The 23,256-nt window shown below is 33.9% G+C and overlaps 1 protein-coding gene across 8 annotated transcripts in view; it reads right to left on the bottom strand.

The window, feature by feature from the left end:
- Positions 1–5,118: 5,118 nt before the first annotated feature.
- WAC (WW domain containing adaptor with coiled-coil) overlaps positions 5,119–23,256 on the bottom strand; it is a 77,703-nt gene continuing 59,565 nt past the window's right edge. For 7 of the 8 annotated variants that reach the window (XM_063098613.1, XM_063098615.1, XM_063098612.1 and 4 more), the window contains 7 exons: positions 16,441–16,686; positions 14,880–15,002; positions 13,864–14,012; positions 11,065–11,189; positions 9,325–9,511; positions 8,217–8,344; positions 5,119–6,570 (listed from right to left, as the gene is read on the bottom strand). In XM_063098613.1, coding sequence (XP_062954683.1) covers positions 6,501–6,570; positions 8,217–8,344; positions 9,325–9,511; positions 11,065–11,189; positions 13,864–14,012; positions 14,880–15,002; positions 16,441–16,686 — 1,028 coding nt within the window. In that variant the 3' untranslated portion in view covers positions 5,119–6,500. Of the gene's footprint in view, positions 6,571–8,216; positions 8,345–9,324; positions 9,512–10,158; positions 10,384–11,064; positions 11,190–13,863; positions 14,013–14,879; positions 15,003–16,440; positions 16,687–23,256 lie in introns of those variants that run through there. The other variant, XM_063098616.1, reaches the window with a different exon arrangement.

The following is a 23,256-nucleotide window of genomic DNA, read 5'->3' as shown; positions in this document are numbered from 1 at the left end:
ACCATTCTCATCACTTGGTTAGATTTTGTCAGCTATTGTTTTCTTCAAGGTCTCATGAGTGCAATTATAGTCTCTGACCCTTTTGTGTTTGGGAGTCTCTTATTTGAACAACAGTTAGCAAATATAATTTGGGGGTCCATAAATTTTCTTAGCCATTTCTTAGAACTTCACAGACATTGTTCCGTTATCTTTTGTCAAGAAACGTTGCTCAAGTTGGCATGCTTTCTGTCTTATTCTGCTACTGCAATCAGTGGTTGTGCTGGGTATTTGCCTGTTTGCTCTCAGGGTCATATTTCTCCCTTCTCTTTCCTTCTCACTGTTGCAGGAAATGTCCCAAGCTCTCTTGCCTGCATTTCCAGGTAAGTTTTGCCAATGTAGGCACTCTCAGAAGACCAGAGGAGAGGAAGAAAGGGAAAGCCTGGGTTTCTCTCTCTCTCTCTCTGCATCAGCTGACATCTTGGTCAGTGGCTTTATCTTTTTCTTGGATCAGCTCCCTCCATGCTTCCCCTCTGTCCATAGTCTCAGTTCTCTCCTTTGATTTTTCCTCTGATAAGGCCTGCCTTTGTTTTATTCTCCATCAGCTTCAAATTGCCTCCTTTTCACCCCAGGCTCCCAAAATGTGGAGCTCCCCCGAGGGCCTGTCATGCTCCCACTCCCCTGACATCCGCAACCAGCCCAGCAATGATCACCAAGCTGCCACCAGAAACACACAACGTCCCCCCATTCCCCGCTGCCAGAACGATGGGGGTGCCTTGGGCCAAGCCCCACCTCCTTCCTACTTTTCCCACCCCCTCCTCTGCAACTGCTCTGCAATATCTTAGAATGTAAAAAAAAAATTAATAAATATTTAAAAAATTTCCCTCCTTCTGAAATTCCTATGGTGACTTCCATTTTCTGACCGGACCCTGACTAATTCAGGGGAGATTAGGAGATGTGCTAAACTACACCAAATTTTTCTTCCTCCCTCTCTGGCCATCACTTTTCAAAGTTTATAGAACAGGGCTGCATGCCTTTCATTGCTGTTTCCAGAGGCCTATTTTGGCTCTTCTAAAAACTTTTGTTAACATTAGGAATATTTCATCTTTAATTCCATGATCAGTATTTCAGATAGCATGTTTGGAACCCTTATGCTTGTGAAATATAGAGAAATGTAGCCTGAAAGTTAGAGCTCTTGCCAACCATGGTAATATTTTATCACTTTTAGCTCAAAATGTTGATAAAATATCCAGGCATCAAAATGTGAAAAGGTGGAGTTTATAAGAGTTGTTGTCCTATTTCAGATGGAGTCTCTGCTTATTAAGCTCTCCTCTCTAATCATAAATTTTTTAAATAAAAAGTTTCAAAGCATTGAACCTCAATATCAAACAGCAAAATTGAGCACTTAAATGGCAAATACTTAAAATGTATACTTAATTTACTCATTCCTGCAAAAATATGTTGATCCTCTGAATATTGATAGAGAAAAAGAAAAAAATGTGTATCTGTGAGCCCCCAGCATGTGCTAATTCTTCTAGGCAACGGGGATACACAATACACAAACAAGACAAAAACAATTGTTTACATTCTGCTGTCCTCACCCAAGGTAAAACCCCTGAAACTACCTAAAAAGAGTAAGAAACAAATTATTCTGATCCTAACACACCCACATAGGCTGGTCAAATTGGGCAATTAACAGCAGGGACTGTAAGAAAGGAAGATGCCCATTTACGGGGTACATAGATTGGCATCAAATGCCTGTCCAATTTTAATCTTCCCATACCTGTTGCAAAGGCAGGCAATTCTCACATCCCAGCCACTTCCCAATAGGATGGTATGTGCAGTACAGATGTTGTATCAGTGATGCATCTTAGCACATGACTCAAGTGCCCAGTTCCTGTTCTAAACAGTCAGAAGGGTCTAGTTGGGTGTCAAGTCATCATCTGAAACAAAGAGAAGCAGGGTCAGCTCCTACTGGTCCACCTAGCCAAGACTGCCACATCAGAAGCACCTCACTTCTCATTAGCTTATTTACTGCTGAAATGTGTTAATAGGAGGCTCTAATTATTACTGGTTCCGTTCATTATTCTTGCTTGGAGAGACCACATTTCATAATACTAACAATTAAGACATATTTGGAAGTAAAGTTTCAGTAACCAATAGTAAACTGTAATCATTGCTTCAAAAAAAAAAAAAGCTATTTGCAGTTCCTTTCCAATGTATCCTTTCCCAAGATGAGAGACCAAAATCAAATCTCGAAGAAAAAATCTTCAGTAACCTTTGTAAATTTTCTTTGTGGTTCTGTCCAAAGCCCTTTAACATTCACAGTTCATTCATTCAACAAATATTTATGGGGTTCTTACTATGCATCGAGCACTGTTCTTTTGAAGAAAACGAGTGATGGAAGATTTTCTTTTAGATGGGCAATCAGTAAAGCCCTCTTTGATGTGACCTTTGAGCCTGAATGAATGGAAGGCAAGCTGTGCAAATTTCTAGCAACAGAGCTGTCTGGGCAGAGAAAATGTAAAAACCCTCAGGGATTGCAGTGGGCAAGGGAGAAATTGGTGGATGAGCTAAGAATGTGGCAACATGCAGGGGATTGAATGCATAAGCCATGGTAGAAGTTCTGGGTCTTGGTCTGAGTGTGAAAACACTGGGATTATGAAAACAGAATGACATGGTGTGGTTTACATTTTACTCCAGCAGCTGTACAGAGAATAGATTGTGTATGTGGGGGGTTGTGGTGGTGGGGGGCGTTGAGGCAGCCTGGGGAGACTCGAAGAATGGTTTGGAGGCTGTGATCATTCAGTTCAGATGATTGTGGATTGGACTGAGTGATAAACATTGAGGTAGTGAGCTCTCATATCCAAAATACATTTTTAAAGGCAAGAGTTTGTGGGTCTTGATGATGAATGAATTAAATATGGGGTGTTAGAGAAAAAATAATGATGACTCAAATTGGATCCTGAGCAACCAGGGAAATGATGGCATCAATTACTGAAAATGGGAACATGGGGAGAGTAAAGTCTGAAGTGCAAATCATCAGTTTTCCTTTTTAGAGAACTTGCTGTGTTAAGGCAAATATCCAAGTTGACTGTTGCTGGGAACTCAAAGAAGAGACCAGGGCTGGAGATAATTTAGATGTGACATATGAGTGGCATTTTAGGTGAAGAGCCTGGATGAGAACATGTAGGCAGACTGCACTGTAGGGTACCCCCAAAGTGCAGTCATCAGGAAAAGGAGTGTACAGCAAATTAAAACAGGACCCAAAGAATCCCAAATTTATGCCATCATTTGCATTAAAATAGTGCAATTAAAAAATCGTAGACTATTGAAACACACTTAACTGAGCAGTAATCTAGTACCTTAAATTTCCTTACTCAAAATGCAGATTATATATTCTGAGACTGTTTCAAAACACTGTTCTGAAATAACTGCACAATATAGTCAAAACATATTTATTACTTTTTGGTGTCATTTTGTACACTCCTGTACAAATATAAGAATATAGTCATATTTACAGGTATTGAAATCTGTATATTGAAACCCAATATCTAAATACAGTAGCTTCAAGACCTGAACTACAATAGTCCTGGTAGGCAGATTGCCCGCCCCCTTCCCCTTTAAAATAGTCCCTTAAAGCTACGGTTGTATTTAAACAGAACAAGAAACTGTTAATGAAATGGGATAACAATTTGTTCTTTGCAAAATTTTAATCACTGCCTTCCCAAGATTTTGCAAGTGTGAAACAGATATATGATTCAGAAGAAAAATAAAGCCACTCATTTGGGCTATTAAAAGAAGCATAATGTCTTGAAAAAGGGCCAGAGCATGAAATTTTCAGTGTGCTTAAAATATGGAATTACAGTCCAAGTTTTAAAATTGTTAGACTAGTTAAAAAGGAAAAAAGGTAGAGAAGCTGGTTGTTCAGGGGAAAGAGTTTCTGGCAGACCCACCTTCACAAAATGTATTTTGTTACAGTAACAGTTTTTAAAATTTGAATGTAGACTACTAACCTTCTACAACACAAAAATAAAAAAAATAAAAACCCTGAAGTTCTCTAAGGGCTATTCAATATTTCTATTTTCAAAGTACCTGAACCAAGGTTCACGGCTCAAATCCATAGCAAAAGGCCAACTAGATAAAGAGTATTTCTGGCTATTATGTATGCCTATTTTAATAGATATTCCCTAGTTACCTCAAGCAGATTAAGAGCTAGACATCATGTCTGTATTAAAGTGCAATATCTAAAATAATTTACTATAGAATCATAAGTGAATCAGATTATAAAAATATTTCCACAAAAATTTTGTTTAAAATTTACCACTAAGAAATTTGTAATTAGGTATCTTTCTCCTAAATGTGACTAATTCATGTAAACTTTTTTTTTAAACAAAGGAACAGAGCGACATAGATCAATAAACTAGTTGCAAATCATTCTATTTTACCTAAATCAAGTTGCCATCTGATCAAGAAACATTTGCCTCTTACATCACAAATTGCTTGCTTCTTTCCAGAAAAAAATACAGTAAGGGTTCTAGATTAACACAGCTCTTTGGGGTTTCATTTACATGTACTAATTAAGTTCAGCAAATGTTAACAATGTCATAGGTATGAACATTTCACGATGATATAATTCATAGTGGTATTTGCCTTTTCTTACATTTTAAAAGCATTCTTAAATTACAGAGGAAAAAAAATCAGCTTCCAGTATAAGATTTTAATTCCTCTTAATTACACTAGAACATTTTTGCACTTTAGAAAATATCAACAATACTATCACTTAGTTTACTTCTTAGATTTATTGAAAAGACTGGGTGTTGACTTACATACTTTAAATATGCTTAAAGCACAGAGCAATTTTAAAATTTAAGTTAGTATCCAGGATGTAGTAACAGTGATGTTGACGTCTAACATCAAAAATAAGCCCTTGGTGCTGGCAGTTCTAGAAGCACATATCTGCCTCAACAGATTTAAAAAACCAAATGAACAAACAAAATTCTCTAAATCAGATGTCAAGATTTTGAAATTAAAAGATTTTTCTGTATACAGAAACCCCTGTGATTTGATACAATACTGGCAGTGTTATGTTAAGGCCATGTGACTAATATTTTAGCAAAGAAAAAAAAAAAGCCAAGGTAATTTTATAGTAGCAATAGTTTCTTTTTTTATTTTAATATATTTTAGGAAACAATATACAAAGCTGAGCTTTCCCACCATTTCCAGATAACAGCAGGAAGCTCCAATTACACAAATTTAGCGTTTTGTGATGGCTAAGAACAGCAGTCAGCACCAGACTTGAACAGTTAGCTACAACACAAACATCCTTCAAAATGAAATGTCGTAATAGCAAGACAGGTAAACCAGGGTTTAACAAATGACAACCACTTGGGAAGTGACTTAATCATTCTTGTTGAATTCCATATTTCATTAAATATCTTATACACAATTTCCTGTTAATATGTTTTAAACAAAACCTCCCTTAAGGAATTTTAATTAAGTATAAATATTCAACAAGAATAGTTCTGATAAAGAATCCCCAGGTAGTTCAAATTCTAATATGCATTGACCGAAGGAAAAGAATAACAATTTTTGTTTGTTTTAACATGTTTATTACAACAGATACAATTCACATCTGACTAGCTTTGTTTCCTCTTTCCCCTCCCACAACCATGTTCATTGGGCCTTTTCCTTATAGTTGAGCAATCAATGTACTTTCAGCACACATGCCCAGCAGTACTTTTAAGTCCATTCTTACAGGGTGCAAATGGATTTCAATAATTTATACAAACAAGTGGGTTATGCTCAATCACTGCAATTTTAAGCTACTGTACACAGGAATGAAAAGGTTATAGAAAAGTGCCATAGCAACAGTGCCTTAAGAAAGGAGAAGAGGAGCCTTAAAAAAAAATGGATCAAATCAGATCAAGGATTTCAGAGGGAAATGGATGGAACACATGGGAAATGGAAAACATTTCTCTGCAAAACAAATGGAGATGCACTGCTCTTGATCAGGTGCAAGTGTGGAAACAGTTGTTTCATGATATTTTTTGTACACTGCCCATATGGTTCAAATTCTTATCTTTAGACACAGATCGCCTGGCGCTTGCACTGAATTTTTGAAAATGCAAGATTTCTGAATGATAAATTAACCCCCCAAAATTTTTTTAAAAAAGCTAATTTTGCAGACAGGTTTACATGTAAAAGGCTAGGTATTTAGCCACCTCAGCGTTGATTAGTTTTGGATGTCTAAGTTCTGTTACACATGGCTTCCCATGGCTTCACTCTACAAAACATATTTACAACGTGAAGAATACATCTACAAGAAATCTACATTTCAAGGGTTTTACAAATCAATCTTGTATCTTTCCCCTGAATTGACTCTCACAGACCCCCATCCCCTTGTCATTTCCTTTGCCCAGCTTAACGGTCCAAAGTCTACTTAAATGCAGCTCAAAAATGTTAAGATTGGGCAATAGATTTACAGTTTCTGTACTCAAAATCATGTGCAATTATTCACATCTTCACACCATGAAGGAATTCTGATTTTTTAGCTTTTCAAGTTCCTTGATTTGTTGTCTCAAAAATAATATCCTGAAAAATAAAAGCAGATATTAGAACCTGTATGTACACATGAAGGTACTTTAAAAAGTTCATGGAAAGATACATGTTATCTTTTAATTCTATTTTTCCACAAACTTTTTGATGTACCCACATAAACACTATAGAAAAGCAAACTTTTAACTACAAAAATATCTTTAAAAATGAAATAAGCAATTACTAATTAAGACTAAATAATTAAAAACTATTAGTTCACAGTTGAGATAAAATAACTACTTAATACATGATATACTCATATTAAAGTATCAGAATGAAAAAAGTTAGAATGTTTCTTAGTTTCCTAACAACTTATTAATTACTTTGAATATAAAATTGATTTAAAACTTATTGTCCTACACACTATAACACACATTTTTAAAAAAGGCAGTAGATATTAAATATGAGATAAAACTATACTGTGTTTTTTCTGGTTCACAAAAATAGTAAGACTAGAATTAACTATGTGTAAGAGGTTTATTATTTTGAAGAGCAATTCCCAATGTACATGTAGGATCAAAGTCCGATTGATACGTTGTAAATTTAAAACAAAAAATAAAACAAACCCCACAATTAACTAGATTCCCATGGACTTCATAAAATCATTCCTCTTCTGATCCTTCTCTTCTGTAAGTTACAGATATTTATGGCCTATATTGGTGAATTAGGCATAGTCACATACTGGCTTGATACCTGACTGTCTATACGAGAGTACTTCAAAAAGTTTGTGGAAAAATAGATAATGCAAATCTTTCCATGAAATTTTAAAGTACCTTCGTACTGTTTTCCTAAGATTCAATAAAAAAGTTTAATTTCCCAAAAGTCAAATGATCTGACAAGCCAAAATGAAATTTTATATATGTTTGAACTACATTCAGGGCAATCCTAGAGTAAAAGAATCCCAGTTGATAATTCAAAAAGTACGCCGGATATTTTAGTAATTGAAAAGTTTAAGAACTCATTCCAAATTTATTATAAATCCCAACTTGGTATTTACTAAATATATATGGTTTCACAACAAGATTAATTCTGTGACCCAGTGATTTATATAGACAGGATATGAAGCCACTGAAAGTTTGTCTTCAATTTTCTAATAGACATTAAGAAAAAAATCTATGCTATTTTTTCTGTGACTTAGATATTCTACTTGCATGAAAACAAGACTAAGAAATATAAGAGTATAGATGAAAAAAATTAAGATAGCAGATAATACCACATTATTAAACTTGCTGGAAAACCAAATTTTCTGTAATTTCCAAAGGATCTACAGCAATGCAATAGTAATTAATAGTATTTAAACAGTATTAATTATAACTAATTTAAAATTTCAACTGAAACAAATACCCTCAGCAATAGAGCGCTAACCTCAATTCAAGAAGGGACCTTTATAATTAGTTGCTGTCAACATTTCACTTTTTAAATAATATGCTGCCATAGCTTAGTGTTATAAGAAAAAATGTCTTATGAAGCATTTATCATGGATTAAGATAAATAAAATCTAGGTGCCTATCACTCACAGGAATATTATTAAATTATAAAAACGCAGGTACAGAACATGACACAATATATCAAAGAGAACTTTAAATTTCAATTTAAGGTACATAATTCTAAGAAATGTAAACATTTATTTCAGTGAAACTTACCTTTGTTCTCTCAAAGTTGCTTGAATTTCACATACTCTGACTAAAGATCTTAAATTTTTTAATTCAGTACAAATTTCTGACATGTGAACACTTCCCATGTTATGGGCTTCTTCACGCAATCTTGATGCCTATAATTGAAGAAATAAAGATTACATAAAATATATTATAAATAACATTAACACACACAAAATAAAACATTATATTTCTGAGTAGAACTTTATACCAAGATTACAGAATAATCCTTTCCCTTTAAATCCATAAAAATGCTGGTGAATCTAAGGGGAAAAGTTATTTTCTTTTAAGAAACTCTAATGATGGAACGTACTTATTTTAAGCTTTCCCCTTCAGGTTTCTTGAGAAAATAGCATTTCTAATCTCTGGATATTATTGTGCTAGGACAGAAGGGCTCATAATTTGTGGTTAATAAAAGATGCTGGGTCAGCCAAAGAGACTGTCATCTCTGCAAGTTCAGGTATAATATTAATAAAAGCACCTCACTATATCCCTAATATCATGAGACACACAACACGTTCTCTGCAAACTTTCAGAACATTTTAGATGTTCAGTTACCTAATAAAATAGAGACGCAGTACTAGAAGGTCCTAAGGTCTTTCAACCCAAAGCAAAAATGTTTCCTAGCTTCTAGTTGCTAGTCTACTTAGAAAGTGAGATAAAATTAATAGTTCGTATATTCTGAACTATCAGCGGCTGAGTGAAAAAAGCACACTGGCTTTGAGCCACACCAGTGTATTTAACTGGGTGACCCTGGAATAACCTATTTGGTCTTAAGGACCTCAATGGCAAAATGGGAAAACTCATCATCTGTACTGCTTAACAGATTTAAACGGTGGAAAAAATAAACTTAAGACACTCAGCACAGAGTTAAATGCCCAGTACTTGATAACAGTAGCTATAATAATTAAAATATTTTGTGAATCTACAAAAAGTTCTCATAAACTACTCTATTAAGTATCAAATATTTTATGAAATGATTATGGACAATCTAATAAATTAGTTATTTTAAATACAGCTTGAATTCAGTGGTCCAAATTAGATTTTCTGATCTGGTCATCCAAAAATAAAACATGCCGTGAATCATGTAACATACTTGCTTCTCTGCATGATCTGCCGGCCATCCTTGAACATGTTTTATGAGATTTTCATTGAAGTGTGCTGCTAGTGTAGGCGTTAATGAACACGCAGGTCGGGCAGATGAATTCTGTGGTACAACTGCTGCATTTGATGCATTACTACTAGAAGTATGATTTGGACCAGGTGATGGACTTCTCTGGCTACTGGAAGAGAAACAGAATGTGTAGTGTGTTTAAAAGTAGTTTCTGGGTATTCTAAAAATTGCTTCTTAATATCTTCTATTAATTTAAAGATATCCAAATTCCTGAGGAAAATTTGTTATTTTAACATCAAACAAATAGAATTAACAACCCAAAGTATATTTGTATCATGTATTCCTCAATACACTTTTGGAAGAAAATAAAGCCCTTTAACACTACTGTCAAATTTAAAATAATCTGTATTTTCCGAATTTGTAGAACCTGTTGACTTTGTATACCACAAACACTAATAAGAATATAACTAAGAAATGGTCACATTTTTACAGTTGTACATATAAGGCACATCTGAAGAAGTATCTCATATACATCTAGATAAGAACAGGAAAATACATACTGTCTCTGTTCAACATCAGAACAAAGTGTTGAATCAGAGGGTGAAATAATGTGAACCAAAATACAGTCATTTTACTGAATAGCACTGAATGAGCATAAGTGGCAAAACAAGACCAAAAAAGTAACACTTTGAGATTGGTTATCTTATCTTCTTGTAAAACTGAATGGTTTGGGCCAGGGTTTGGGGATATGGTGGTGAGAACCAAAAATTTAATCACCCAAGTTGATTTCCTACCTGCTTCACCAGACTTGACTCTGAATGAATTTCAGTTATTTCCAAAAACTAAATCTCCCAAAGGATGAAGAGTTTTTCACCACTGAGGATATTTAAAATAATACTGCAGCCTCTAAAGACAATTTAAAAGAAGAATTTCCCAAAACTGTTCTGAGCAATGGCAACATTGCTGGAGTAAGAAGACAGCTTCCCAAGGTGATTATTTTGAAGGGAACAACTCTCATTTGGATGTATAAGTTCTGAAATGCTTGTTTAGAAAACAACAATAAAAACAACAGTTGAATTATTTTGCCGCCTCACAGTATGAAATAAAAATAGGAAAATCAATCAAATGAAAACCATTCACTCAACAAATTTCATTTAAAGTTGTATTGTTAATAAACCAAGAAAACTGACAACACAATACAGCACTATATAACTGTCTGAAAGGCAATCTGTACAGGGCCAGAGCTGAAGCTATTAGGAAAGCCTGACATACATTAGTTGGGAAACACCAGTCCAAGTTTTAGATGTGAGATTTTTTTGGCTTCTCAATATATTCAAATCAAAACTGCTATGAGGAAATTAAATATGATGTAATTCCAACAAAGCACTGTAAAATCATGTGCCCCTTTAGTACACATGTGCCCTTTTAGATATTTTTATCTAAAAATATCACATATTTTTAGACTCATCGTATTCCACTAAGTAAAATTTTAAAGAAAAAGAGCCACTTTCTTCAAAATAACTCAGGCTTCACTACTAGAGATGATAATCTACTTTTTCATAAGACTGTCTTCATAAATTTTGCAATACATGAAAATGAAGTTTGGCTATCCATGAATTCGTCAAAAACTAAGTTCCATTACATATATAATTTATAATATCTGAACAATGCAATATGCTGTATTAAAGAAAAAAAACAGAGTTTCAACACATATCAACTTACTTTGAGCGCTGAAGACTTCGAGGAGAGACAACAGGTTCATGACCTTGCTGCTTGTCAGCAGTTACAGGCTGTTGTGTGGCCGACTGCGACACTGGTCCTTGCTTAACTACTACTGGAGTACTAACCTGAAAAGTCAAAATCTGGTGAGATAGGCTTCTATCACACAGGCAAATAGCATGGAAACTAGAAAAAAGTTCTGCTATCAATGAAACTTTCCTATTACTTCTATTCTCCAGTGATTAAGATAACAGAGTTGTCTTAATTCAGTTCCATAATAAGATTAATATTAGTGATATAAACATATTAATGTAAATTATTGTTTAGGCCCCCAAATCTAATCCATGCCCACCCCCCCAATCTAAATAATAATCTTAAACATGGTAAATCTGGAGAAGTGGAATCAGGGGCTTGCCAGTTAGCTCACTTGGTTACAGCATGGTGGTGTTAATAACAACAAGGTCAAGATTTCGGATCCCCTTACCAGCCAGCCACCAAAAAAAAAAAGAATTAAAATTAAGAAGTGAAATCAAAGACTTGCCAAAGGTAACATAGCTAGATGATGGAATTAAGTTTTGAAACTTAGATCCAATTTCTTCATAAAATGGCTTAAGGCCATAAAATTACTATCACACCAGCATAAGAAACTAGTTCTCCTGATTTTCAGTCCAGTTTTCTTTCCAATACACTGTATTACCTCTTCTGATTTACTGTTACTTCTGTATCAATAAAAATATCTATGTTACCACACCATACAAATACAGATACTCAGATTTCAACCACATATCCAGAGAACACACTTGACCCTTGAAGAATGTGGGAGTTAGGGGTGCTGACCCCCTCATGAAGTTGAAAATCCACGTATAACTTTTGACTCACCAAAAACTTGACTACTAATAGCCTAATGTTGACTGAAGTCTTACTGATAAGTCGATTAGCACATACTTTGTATATTATATGTATTATATACTGTACTCTTACAATAAAGTAAGCTAGAGAAAAGAAAATATTAACAAAAACATAAGGAATAAAATACATTTGCACTGCCACGCAGTATTTATTGGGAAAAAAAAGATCCGTAAGTGGATCCATGCATTTCCAACCTGTGTTGTTCAAGGGTCAACTGTATATAAATTGATCTATGAGAATGAAATATGGCCCATAAAAAATTCAACTTAAGAGGTCTTCAAAGAGATTACTCTATAGAGGAAGACCACGAGGCCCATGATTGCCAATGGGGTTACTAGGCTACTTATATTGAGACGCCATAGAGAGTAAAAAACAAGCAGTTTAAAATATAAGCCCCAAATTAAGGCACAAAGATAGATGGAGCCTTCTGCGATTAAGTCATATCCTCCAGCTGCAGGTTTTTTGTTTTGGATGGTTAATAATTCTCCCAAACAAATCTGGGTAGTCAGGCTTCTTCTGAATACTACCTACCTATCAGTTCTAACCAGAAATCTTTTTATAAAGAACATTTTAGTAAGTTCTACTTAAGCTCAAATGTCCAATTATTTTTAAAAACAACTTGAAAAAAGTTCCTGAGTGCAAAAGACTGATAGCCATCTGCTTACGTGGTTTGAAATGCTGGATTTTATAAGTGACCGTGAAACTAATCTACAATTTATTTACTTTTATCCACTATTTATTGCACTCTTAAGATACCATCCTCAAGTTATAAGTTCTAAGCTCTAAGGAAAAGGTCTCTTCTACTGAAACTCACGTTAATTCTTCCCCCATCAAAATACAAACAATAAAGAACCACACAATAAAGTAACAATTGAACTCAGAATTTAAAAAAATCAATCTAGTTTGATCCTAACAATGGCAGACACAGGAAGGAAATGAACAGAAAGACCTAAAAGCTGGCCTACCACCACTTTCAAGCTATGTTTCAATGCATTTTTAGGCTTCTGCTTAAAATCTTAATTGAAAAAAGAATTCTTTGGCATTAAAAAGTTTGAAAGAGCTTTATTGTTTCACCATTACTAAAAAGAACATCCCACCTACATTCACCCTTAATTAAGAGTAAAAAGACCACAACTTGCGTATAGTGAACTCTAAACCTCTCAATGTTTTACTAGAGGTTATGTTAAATAGCAAAGCATGAGCACTACTGGTATTATGAATTGTGGACTTAAATGATGTGGTACAAAATTTGACTACAGCGTTGTAAAGTCTTGTTCACAGTCCAGTAAGAACAGACTGGCAATTTTATAACTGTGCTCTAAGGGGCAAATCCATGTAGGATTTTGCTTGGACAGATAGTACAGCTTAATAAAAGGTCTTTCTGAATACAGAACCTGTAAGTTTCAAACTGACTCTATCACACAAACTAGACTTAACTGAAAGTTTAATTTTATCTATTAAATGAGGCAAATAGTAGGTGAATTCTCATTATGTTTAAGTTAAATGTAATATACACGAAGCCTTACTCTTAGCACAGAAACTGACTCACTTTTGAAATAAAAGTATGAAAAAGGTCACTGGAAAACATGTTTTTTAGTGTTTGAAAATTCTACAAATAGTAATACTTGCTTAGTGTACATTCTTTATCCTGCTCTCTATGTCACAAATCCAGAAGGGAATAGAATCAGAGCATACAAAAACGCACAGATTCAAGTTCCCCTTCGACCTCTCAATAAACTGAGAGATTCAAACCTGCATCTTGTTATCACTCACCAGTCACTCATTCCACCATTACCTTGTTCTCAGCTTGTTCTACAGTTCAGATACTGAAATGCTATTATTTTCCCAAAAGTGAACAGGTTCGTTACCAAATTTCCCTCAAAGACGACATACCTTTGGCTGTGATGAAACAGGAGGAGTACTAATCAAAGGTTTGATAGGGACTGTGTTAGTTTGAGGTGTGCTTATTCTTGGAGACACATAAGATCTTGGGGATGACGCATCAGACGTTAAAGACATAGGAGACTGATTAGATGGCTGGGCTATAAAAGAAAAACAATTTCAAATAAACCCAAAACCTTTGTAATACAGGTGGTGAAGATCTTTGCATCACTGTACACATCCCACACCCCCTGAGAACACTTATGTGAATAAGTCAGAACCTGACATCCTCACTGGGCCACCCTGACTAAATGAGCTGTGGTATAGGTAAGTCGGCCCACGTTCCTTCTTTCTGAAACTGAAGCAGAAAGCTAAGGCTGAACCTATTCTCATACAGAAGGCTTCCTTATTTCTTCTATTTTATTCTAAATTTAGGCCCAGGTATCCCCTTCAGTCTCCTGCCGTATGAGGCTTACACAGAGGGTTATGAAATCTTTGCACCATTACACTTCCATTCCAGCCCAGGTATTCCTGCTCAGTTTACCAGCTTTCTGAAAAAGTGACTCTTTCACTTCCCATTTGCTCCTGTATGTTTCTCTCTCCATTTGGATATTTTCATGGAGAATAGTTAATTAAAGGCAGGAAATAAGTGCTTTTGCATTTTCTTTCCAGTCAAAAACCACCTAACATCAACCAAAATGAAACTTCAACTCTTTAAATATATACAATGTTTCACAAAGATTAAAGGCATATTGTAGTTTACTTTGAGCCTTGGACTAAAATATCTCATTAACAAATTAAATTCTTAATTAAGTATATACTACAATACAGATTTGATAGCAATACCTTACAAAGCTTGCTTCATCTAAAAGCAAAAGGAAATAAAAATACTACTGTATATGCTAGTATTACAAAAACCAAACAAAAAATAATATCATTACTGTAGCTAATCTCTTCAAAAGCTAAAAAGTTATTAATTCCAAAAGAAGACAAGGTACAACTCTGGAGATATCTAAGAATATAAATACCTTGTGTAGAGAGCTGAGCAGCTTGAGAAATCAAAGAAGTTATGTTGAAAGCAGATGGTCCAGCGGTAAGAAACTTATGAATTATAGACTGCAGTGAGGCTTGTGTCACAGCTGCTGTAAGAACTAAAAACATTATCTCCTAAATTTAAATAAAAACACAGAGGCTTATGTGGCATTAGTAATAACTTGAAAATCCAAAGAGAAACCAAGAAAAAACTGTGGAGTATTTCAAAGTACAACTCTCATAATAAAAGCCTAGAAAATAAAATAGGTCTAAAGATTTGAAATGATGTGAGGCAGAGAAAAAGAAAATGGATTTACGAAAAAGGAAAACCAATATAGTTTCATTTACATTAATAAAGTAAGATGTTTAGTTAAAGAAAACTCCTCTATGAGACTTTTTAAAAACACTAAAATGTATTCACTGGAATTTCCAATTACACCAGAAACCTATCTGTATAACAACAAAGTACTCAGTATATTATTTGAAATTAACTGAATAAATGGTTGCTATTTCATGTGATTGCTTTTTTAGACAAGCTGGCCATTCAAACCCTACATCAACATCCAACACAACAACTTTTAAAAATGGATACAAAAAAGCCAGCACTTAAAGAATACCATGTATTTTTAATGCATAAATTCTTTTATTATTGACATTTTCTTAAGCTCGTTTCCTCAAACTGTTTAAAAGTTCCACTTTGTGTAAGTGAAACATTTACCTACCAAACAAGAGAACTGCATGATTAACTTAAGAGTATAAAATAAAACTACAGCGAAGGTGAAGACAGAATAGAAGACAAATGACCAACGAGCCCGATATAGCTTCATTTTCAGGATAAGGGAAGAACTTACCTACTTACTGCTACTATTAATGTGAAAATGTACATGAACAGAAATTGATTATTTTAAACAGAAAGTTTTGCAATGCTCTTAGGATTTAATGGTTGAATCTGAATAGTTTCCAAATTAAAACCACATTCACTTTTATTCAGAATACTACTTCAAGGTGGCTGCCTAAACATTAGTAGCATATTAAAAACATGGCTGGAATTAAGCAATGCAATTAACCAAGAAAAATGACAAAATTTTATCCAGTACCTACCTTTCTTTTCAAAATTTTTTTCCAAGTATTTTAAGTAACTACCTGAATTCTATTTTTCTAGTAATTAGCATATTTTAATATTCCCGATAATTATTTATCCACACACAGGCTTTTAGAAATGTACTAGAAATGAAAACTTTTTATACCAATTTTAACAAACACTCTTTATTTTTACTTAAAAATTCACCACACATACGAAACACACAGAATGGCTTATCTCCAGTTGACTACCAGATACATAGAAAGTCTTGAAAAATACACAAGATCCAAGTATCACTAACTCAATTATACTACCAATGACCTTAAGTTATGGAGGATATAAATTCCAAAATCCAAAAAATGAAGTTCAAACATGAATTTTAAGATAAAGCAAATTTCTAAATTGAGGATTTTACTAATTATATAATTCTGCACAATACAAATGAATTTTTAAAAACTGTTACGATGAAAATTTACCTTCATTTATTTTGGATATGTCCACATTAGAATTATTAAGCTGCAGCGTAGCTTGCAAAGCAGGAAGCAACTGTCTAAGAAGATTTGGGTCCTGAAGTAACGGAGGTATTGGTGACTGTGGAACAGGAGAAACAGGGACTGCTGAAGCAGATGTTGGAGGTGCAGATGTGGGATTCAATCCAGAGGCAGAAGACGTGGAAGGAGTTGTGCAAGAATGTGATACGGATTTGTCTCCTGATGTAGATTCTAAATAAAAGGGAGGTAATAAGGCTGAAAAAATTTACCTGACTAGAGGAAATTGGAATAAAAAAATCAAGAGCATCTCCCATGTGCCAAGCACCTAACACAAGTAATCTCATTTACTTCTTACAAGGAAGCACACTGAGGATGCTCAGTAAATATTTGACTGACTAGAATAATGAGGTAGGCATTTTTCAATTTTATCTCTATTTCATAGGTGAAAAAACTGAGCAAGACATATTCTTGAAGTTACCATATCCATGCCCGATTTGAAAAGTACTATGCTCTGTCTACTAGTAATGGCTAGCTATCTCAGACACAGCTTCCATTAGGATAAAGGGACAATACAATTCTACAGGACTTAATTTATATGTACCACAAAATAAGTTGGAAAAATGTTTATGACCATAGTAATAACCTACCTAAATGACAATAGCTTTAATACAAATTGATAGGTGCCATGGTGATCATCCCCAGAATGAACAAAGGATGTGAGAAATGAGGAGACTCCTATTTTAAACTTTTATACTTAATAATTGAGTTTTAGAACTACATACTTCCCTTTTGTAATTAAATATATAAAGCAATTGATCTATCTGTATCATTTAAATATTATTAGCACCGAAAAGGACCCTTTTAATAGTAAAAACAAACAAACCCCCACCTCATAATATTTAGAAATAAAAAAATGTATGAAACATTCATGGAAAAACTGTAATCAAAGCCCCAGTAGAATTTTGTATACTACTTGACAAGGTGATAATATAAATCCTGAAGATTCTATAAATTCCTGAAGAAAAAGAACACAGCCTTGCTACATATAAACTTTTAAATTTAAAACTAAACCAATTTAAGGTAGGTTGAACTTTGGTAAATATATTTGAAAGTTTTTAAAACTATTAGAGGAAATCATAGAACATATCTTTGACAGCAGGAAGAATTCTAAAATTACAGAAAGCAAAACAATTATATTCAAAGTGTTAGTAACCAGAATTTTTTTTTTTTTTTTTTTTTGTCTTTTTTGTGACCAGCACTCAGCACACTGGCCATTCCTATATGGGATCCGAACCCGCGGCCGGGAGCGTTGCCGCGCTCCCAGCGCAGCACTCTACCAAGTGCGCCACAGGCTCGGCCCTGTAACCAGAATATTTTAAAGAACTTTTATAAATCAAAAAAAGACAAACTGCCCAATACAAAAATGTATGAAAGATAGATATTTCACAGAAGAAACCTGAATGGCTAAAAAACCCAAGAAAAGATGGCTCAGCTTCTCATAGCTGCTTCAAGTACATTTCAAGAATGTGCTGCTAACCATGATCAACTCAAAAAGCCTATGATATTACTATCTTTGTATGGCATACATTTTAAAGAAGGGTAACAAACTACCTATCATTTTCACCTTTGCTGTTCTTGATTCAGACATGTATATAGAAACTTGAATGAACTGATAAATCATTTCCTTGTAAAAATCTGTGTTACTATATTTTACCAGCAATTATAGACTTCACTAGCAGTTTTCTACAGATACATCCCTTAAAGCCTCTTTCACATATAGTTTAGGGAGATCTTGATTATGTTTAGAATGAAAAAAGTTCTGTATTTTTACTTACTGCATGAACAATTAAATTAGTATTTATATCCCTTAAATTATTATCCTCACTCTGTTACTCCTGTGGATTTTCTTCTGCTTTTAATGTCAGGTTGAAGTGAGTTAGAAAAGGAAGTACAAGGTGTTCTCAATTTCGTTTTGGTGCTGCCAAATCTATTCAGACTTGGTAAGTTAAAAGGGCTTAAAAATTCTTCAGTGTTGCCCTTTTAGCCAAGCAAATAAAACACCCCAAAATAGAAAAATAATACATATCACAATAAATAAACTAACAAAAATGAAACATCCCTAATTTCTAACTTTAACAGGTTTATTTACCCAGAAGATAAGGCTGCTTTTGCAGTTTTGTTGAGATTAGATGAGCAGCATGGAAACCAGTTGACCGTACTTAATACTTGTGGGACCCTTGGGCAAGTAAAGTCTCTGAAGGTCATAATTTCTCTCTTGAAAGTTTTTATTTTGAGTATTAGCTCTCAACAGACTGTTTATCAGAATCACTTCTAAAATTTTTTTTAAAGACAAAAGAAAAGATATCTGGCCTCCAACCCAGATCTAATGAACCTGGAGAGGCCTAAGCATATGAACAACTTATAAAAGTTCTATGCATGATTCTGGCACCTCTTGCTGGTTATGAAAAAAAGACTGGAGAACCTCCAAGGTTCTTTTAAACTTTACAAGCAAATAAAAGGAAACATGACCAAATAAAATTTTTAAAATATACAGCACAATGAGGAGAACTGAGTACAGGTAAGAATAAGATCAAAGATGGGAAAGCTAAACTTCTTTTCCAGGCATGTCTTCAGCACACTACTTTTACACTTTTTTATTAGCCCCATCCACCCTCCAAAAGACACACCCATATAAATACTCTTCCAAAGCATGTTACAGGTTATTTAAACATCTTTATATTGTGTGCCTCAACCTACGTACATAATTGGAAATAACTGAACTTAATAATTAATACAAATATAAAATGCTATTCTGAAAGGTACCCTTAGTTTTATCATTAAAATATTATAAAAGGTAGAAGTTTTATACTTAAGTTATTGGTTAAGTGGCCCTCCTCTTTGTTCTGAGTGTCCTCACACAGACTCCATATTACATGGCATCTACTACTGCATAGCAATGTTTACTATCTCTCCCTTTTACTAGAACATGAGCTATTTCAGGAGAGGAATTTCATTGTATTTATTTCTGCAGCCTTGATGCAAAACAGGACTTGGCACCAAAACAGCATCAAAATTTCTTGACTGGATGCCCAATTCTGAAATATAGGCACAGGTGAATGTAGTTGCATACTCTCTTAAATTCTAGGCCAATCTTTTTAATTGGCCTCAAAATTAATGATGCTGGTAGGAAAGCCTTAGGTCTCCATCAATATAACTGTCAAAGGAGATAACAAATAGCTCATTTTATGCTATATTCATAAAGCTGAATAACACTACACAGTTTAGAGACAAATTTAACTTAGACTTATTTTAAATAATCTTATAAAAATACTTGACTATATTTCTCATACACAAAAGCAACAATACTATTCAGAACAAGTAAACAGGTGTCTGTTTTTTACAGATATTTTTTTTCTTTTTTTTTCAAAAGATGACCGGCAAGGGGACCTTAACTCTTGACTTGGTGTTGTCAGCACCACACTCTCCCAAGTGAACCACAGGCCGGCCCTACAGATATCTAATTTTAACTAACACTTTTACTAATCTGAAACCCTTTAAGCTAAAATCTAATTTTTTAGGATGTGAGGCTAATACAACTTAACATGTTTATATAGATTTGTATCAAACTGAACATAAACAGAAAATTTGGATCTTTGAAAATAAAAACAAAGAATTAACTTACATAAAAGAATAAATGTAGTGTTTTGTGTTATTAAATTTTCAACTGGTTCTTCTGCTCTTTAAGAATACCACCCTCTAATCTCATTCCTTCAATGCGAACATCCTCAAACATTCAAGAAACCTAGGTTACTCTAAACATTCTTTCATAGTCTTTGGTATGGTATGTAGTTTTTCAGTATTTGGAATGGTATTTAGTTTTTAGCGCTAGCATTTTGACTTTGTGTGTGTGTTTATGGTCTTAAGAATATCTAGTGATCTTCTAAGCTATTTTAAACTTATTCACTTCCCCACTTGACACTTCTATGGCTTGTAGATCTCTAATTCTTTAATATGAGCCACAAATACATATGTCACCCTTTGATTTTAAATTGTGTATACCTGCTTTCAGAGATAAAACCTCTTTCCTTCCCTTTCTGCTTATAATTATGAATTATTTACCTGTATTTCCAATTTCTGCCAGAAGGGGGAGTAATCTACCAAAGACAAGACAATTGAAATCTGTTACTATAATCTAACTTTAAGGTTTAAAGTAATGCCACTCAAATCTTCCAATTATAGGCACCCCTTCAAACTACTCTAGAGAGCATAAACCAAAGTAAAAATTTATTTCTTAAGTACATTTTTCTGGTATGTCAAATAACTTCTTTTTGACACACAGATCTAAAGAGAGACTAGTAATAATAGCATTTATAATCATTAATTTCCTGTGGTGTTTTGACAGTTGCTCTAATACTGAACAGGACATGTGAACTTGTGACGCTCAAACTACTGATACATCAAGGGCAGCCTGCTTTTCTATTTTGCAGTAGTGGTGATACAAGGGAGACATGAAGTAGGTTATAAGAAAAACAAAGTGTGCAAGTGTAGTAGGAAAAAAATAAGATAGCTAGGTAACAACACCTGTTATCTTACTGTGACTTTCATTTTAATTTACTTTTAATTAAATAATTTGTGAATATTTTAAATCATGTATTCTATAACTTTTTCTATGCATTGATAAATGCACATAAAACTGTTGATGTTTTATAACAGAAAGATACTGTATTTTTGCAACTTGCTTTTTTATTTAACTGAGAAAAATCTTCATGCTAATACATAGGAGGGTACTTAAAAAGGTTGGAGGAAAAATAGCATTAAGAGATAATATGAATCCTCCCATGAACTTTTGAAGTACCATCATATAAAAGCACATTTTAAAACTTTTAACAGATTTTGCTAAACTAACCCCCCCACTCCAGCAATACCAACTTACACACTCCCACTAACCATTTTCCCCTATGTTCAATCATTAATTGTCACTAATCTTAGGGGCGAAAAATGGCCTTGTTTCAATCTTAATTCCCAACATGGACTGGTAATCTTTCCCTTACATTGCTTTTATCCTGGTAAAATACATACAACATAAAATTTAGCATTTTAACCATTTTAAGTGCATAATGCACTGACATCAAGTACACACACATTTTTTGTACAACTATTACCCCTACCCATCTCCCCAACTTTTTCATCTTCCCAAACAGAAACTCTCTACCCATTAAACAATAACTCCCCTTCCAGCCCCTGGTAACCATATTCTTTTTTGTCTCTATGAATTTGCCCATTCTAGCTACCTTATATATATACATGGAATGATACAACATCTGTCCTTCTGTGCCTGGTTTTATTCCACTTGGCATAATGTTTTTAATGTTCATCCATGTTGCAGTATGTAACAGAATTTTAATTCTTTTGAAGGCTGAATAATACTGCACTGTATGTATATGTATCACATTTTATTTATCCTCTCATGTGTTGATGAATACTTGGATTGTTTCTACTGTGAATAACTGCTATGCATACTGGTGCATAAATATCTGAGTCCCTGGCTTTCAGTTCTTTTGCATATATATTTAGAAGTGAAATTGCTGGATCCTCCAGGTAATTCTGTTTAACGTTTTGAGGAACTATCAAACTGTATTCCACAGCAGCTGCACTATTTTATGTTCTGGCCAGCAATGTACAACGGTTCCTACAGCTACATATCCTTAAAAAACACATTATCTATTTTTGAAAAATTTTTTAATAGTCATCCTTATGGGTGGAAGTAGTATTTTCACTGTGGTTTTTATTTGCACTTCCCTAATTACTAATGATATTGAGCATTTTTTCATGTGCTTACTGGCCATTAGAACATTTTCTTTGGAGAAGAGTCTATTCAAACCCATTTCTGAAATAGCTTTTTTGTTGTTGTTAGTTGGATTTCTTTATGTATTCTGGATATTAATCTCATCACATATATGATTTATAAATATTTTCTCTCATTCTATGTGTTGTTTTTTCACTCTCTTGATAGTGTCCTTTGAAGCACACAAGTTTTCTAATATTGATGAAGTCCAATTTATCTATTTTTTCTTTTGTTTCCTGTGCTTTGGGTGTCATAACCAAGAAGTCACTGCCAAATTCAAAATCATGAAAATTTTTCTCTCTGTTTTCTTCCAAGACTTTTATAATTTTAGCTCTTAAATTTAGGTCTTTAATCCACTTTCAGTTCATTTTTGCATACGGTCTAAGGTAACACTGATAACCTTATACCATATACAAAAATGTTTTCTCTAATTGTCTGTTCATACTCTCTGCCCTTTTTTCTACTGAATTGTCTTTTTACACTGCTTTGTACGAATTCTTAACGTATCCTGTCTGCTATATATGTTGCAAATATTTTCTCCCAATTTCGTATTTGTCTTCCAATCTTTATTGTACCTCTGTCACAGAGAAGTTTAAATGTCTTAATGTGGTCAAATTTATCAACTTTTAAAAAGGCAAATGTATTTGGGGTCTTGATTAAGTTCTTCCTTATCTCCAAATTATAAATGATATTTTCTAATATTCCTTTTATCACAGTTGTTTTCTCTTGTCCCACTGTTCAAAATGCCATCTTTACTAAGTTGACTAAACTTAATTTGTTAAACTTATTGACTAAGACTGTATTTTTCCACTAATGTATTCGGTTATTCAACAAATATCTGAGTAACTGTATGGCCAATCTTTTTAATTTTTCATGAATATTTAGTAATCCTAAAAACTATTTTAAAGCAAAGCAACTAAGGACTGAAGTTGGCCCACTACAGCCAGTCAATGACC

The sequence above is a fragment of the Cynocephalus volans genome, chromosome 6 (assembly GCF_027409185.1).
Source record: "Cynocephalus volans isolate mCynVol1 chromosome 6, mCynVol1.pri, whole genome shotgun sequence".
Lineage (NCBI taxonomy): Eukaryota > Metazoa > Chordata > Mammalia > Dermoptera > Cynocephalidae > Cynocephalus > Cynocephalus volans.
Note: the sequence above shows the minus strand (reverse complement) of the source record. Positions and strands in the feature narration are given on the sequence as shown.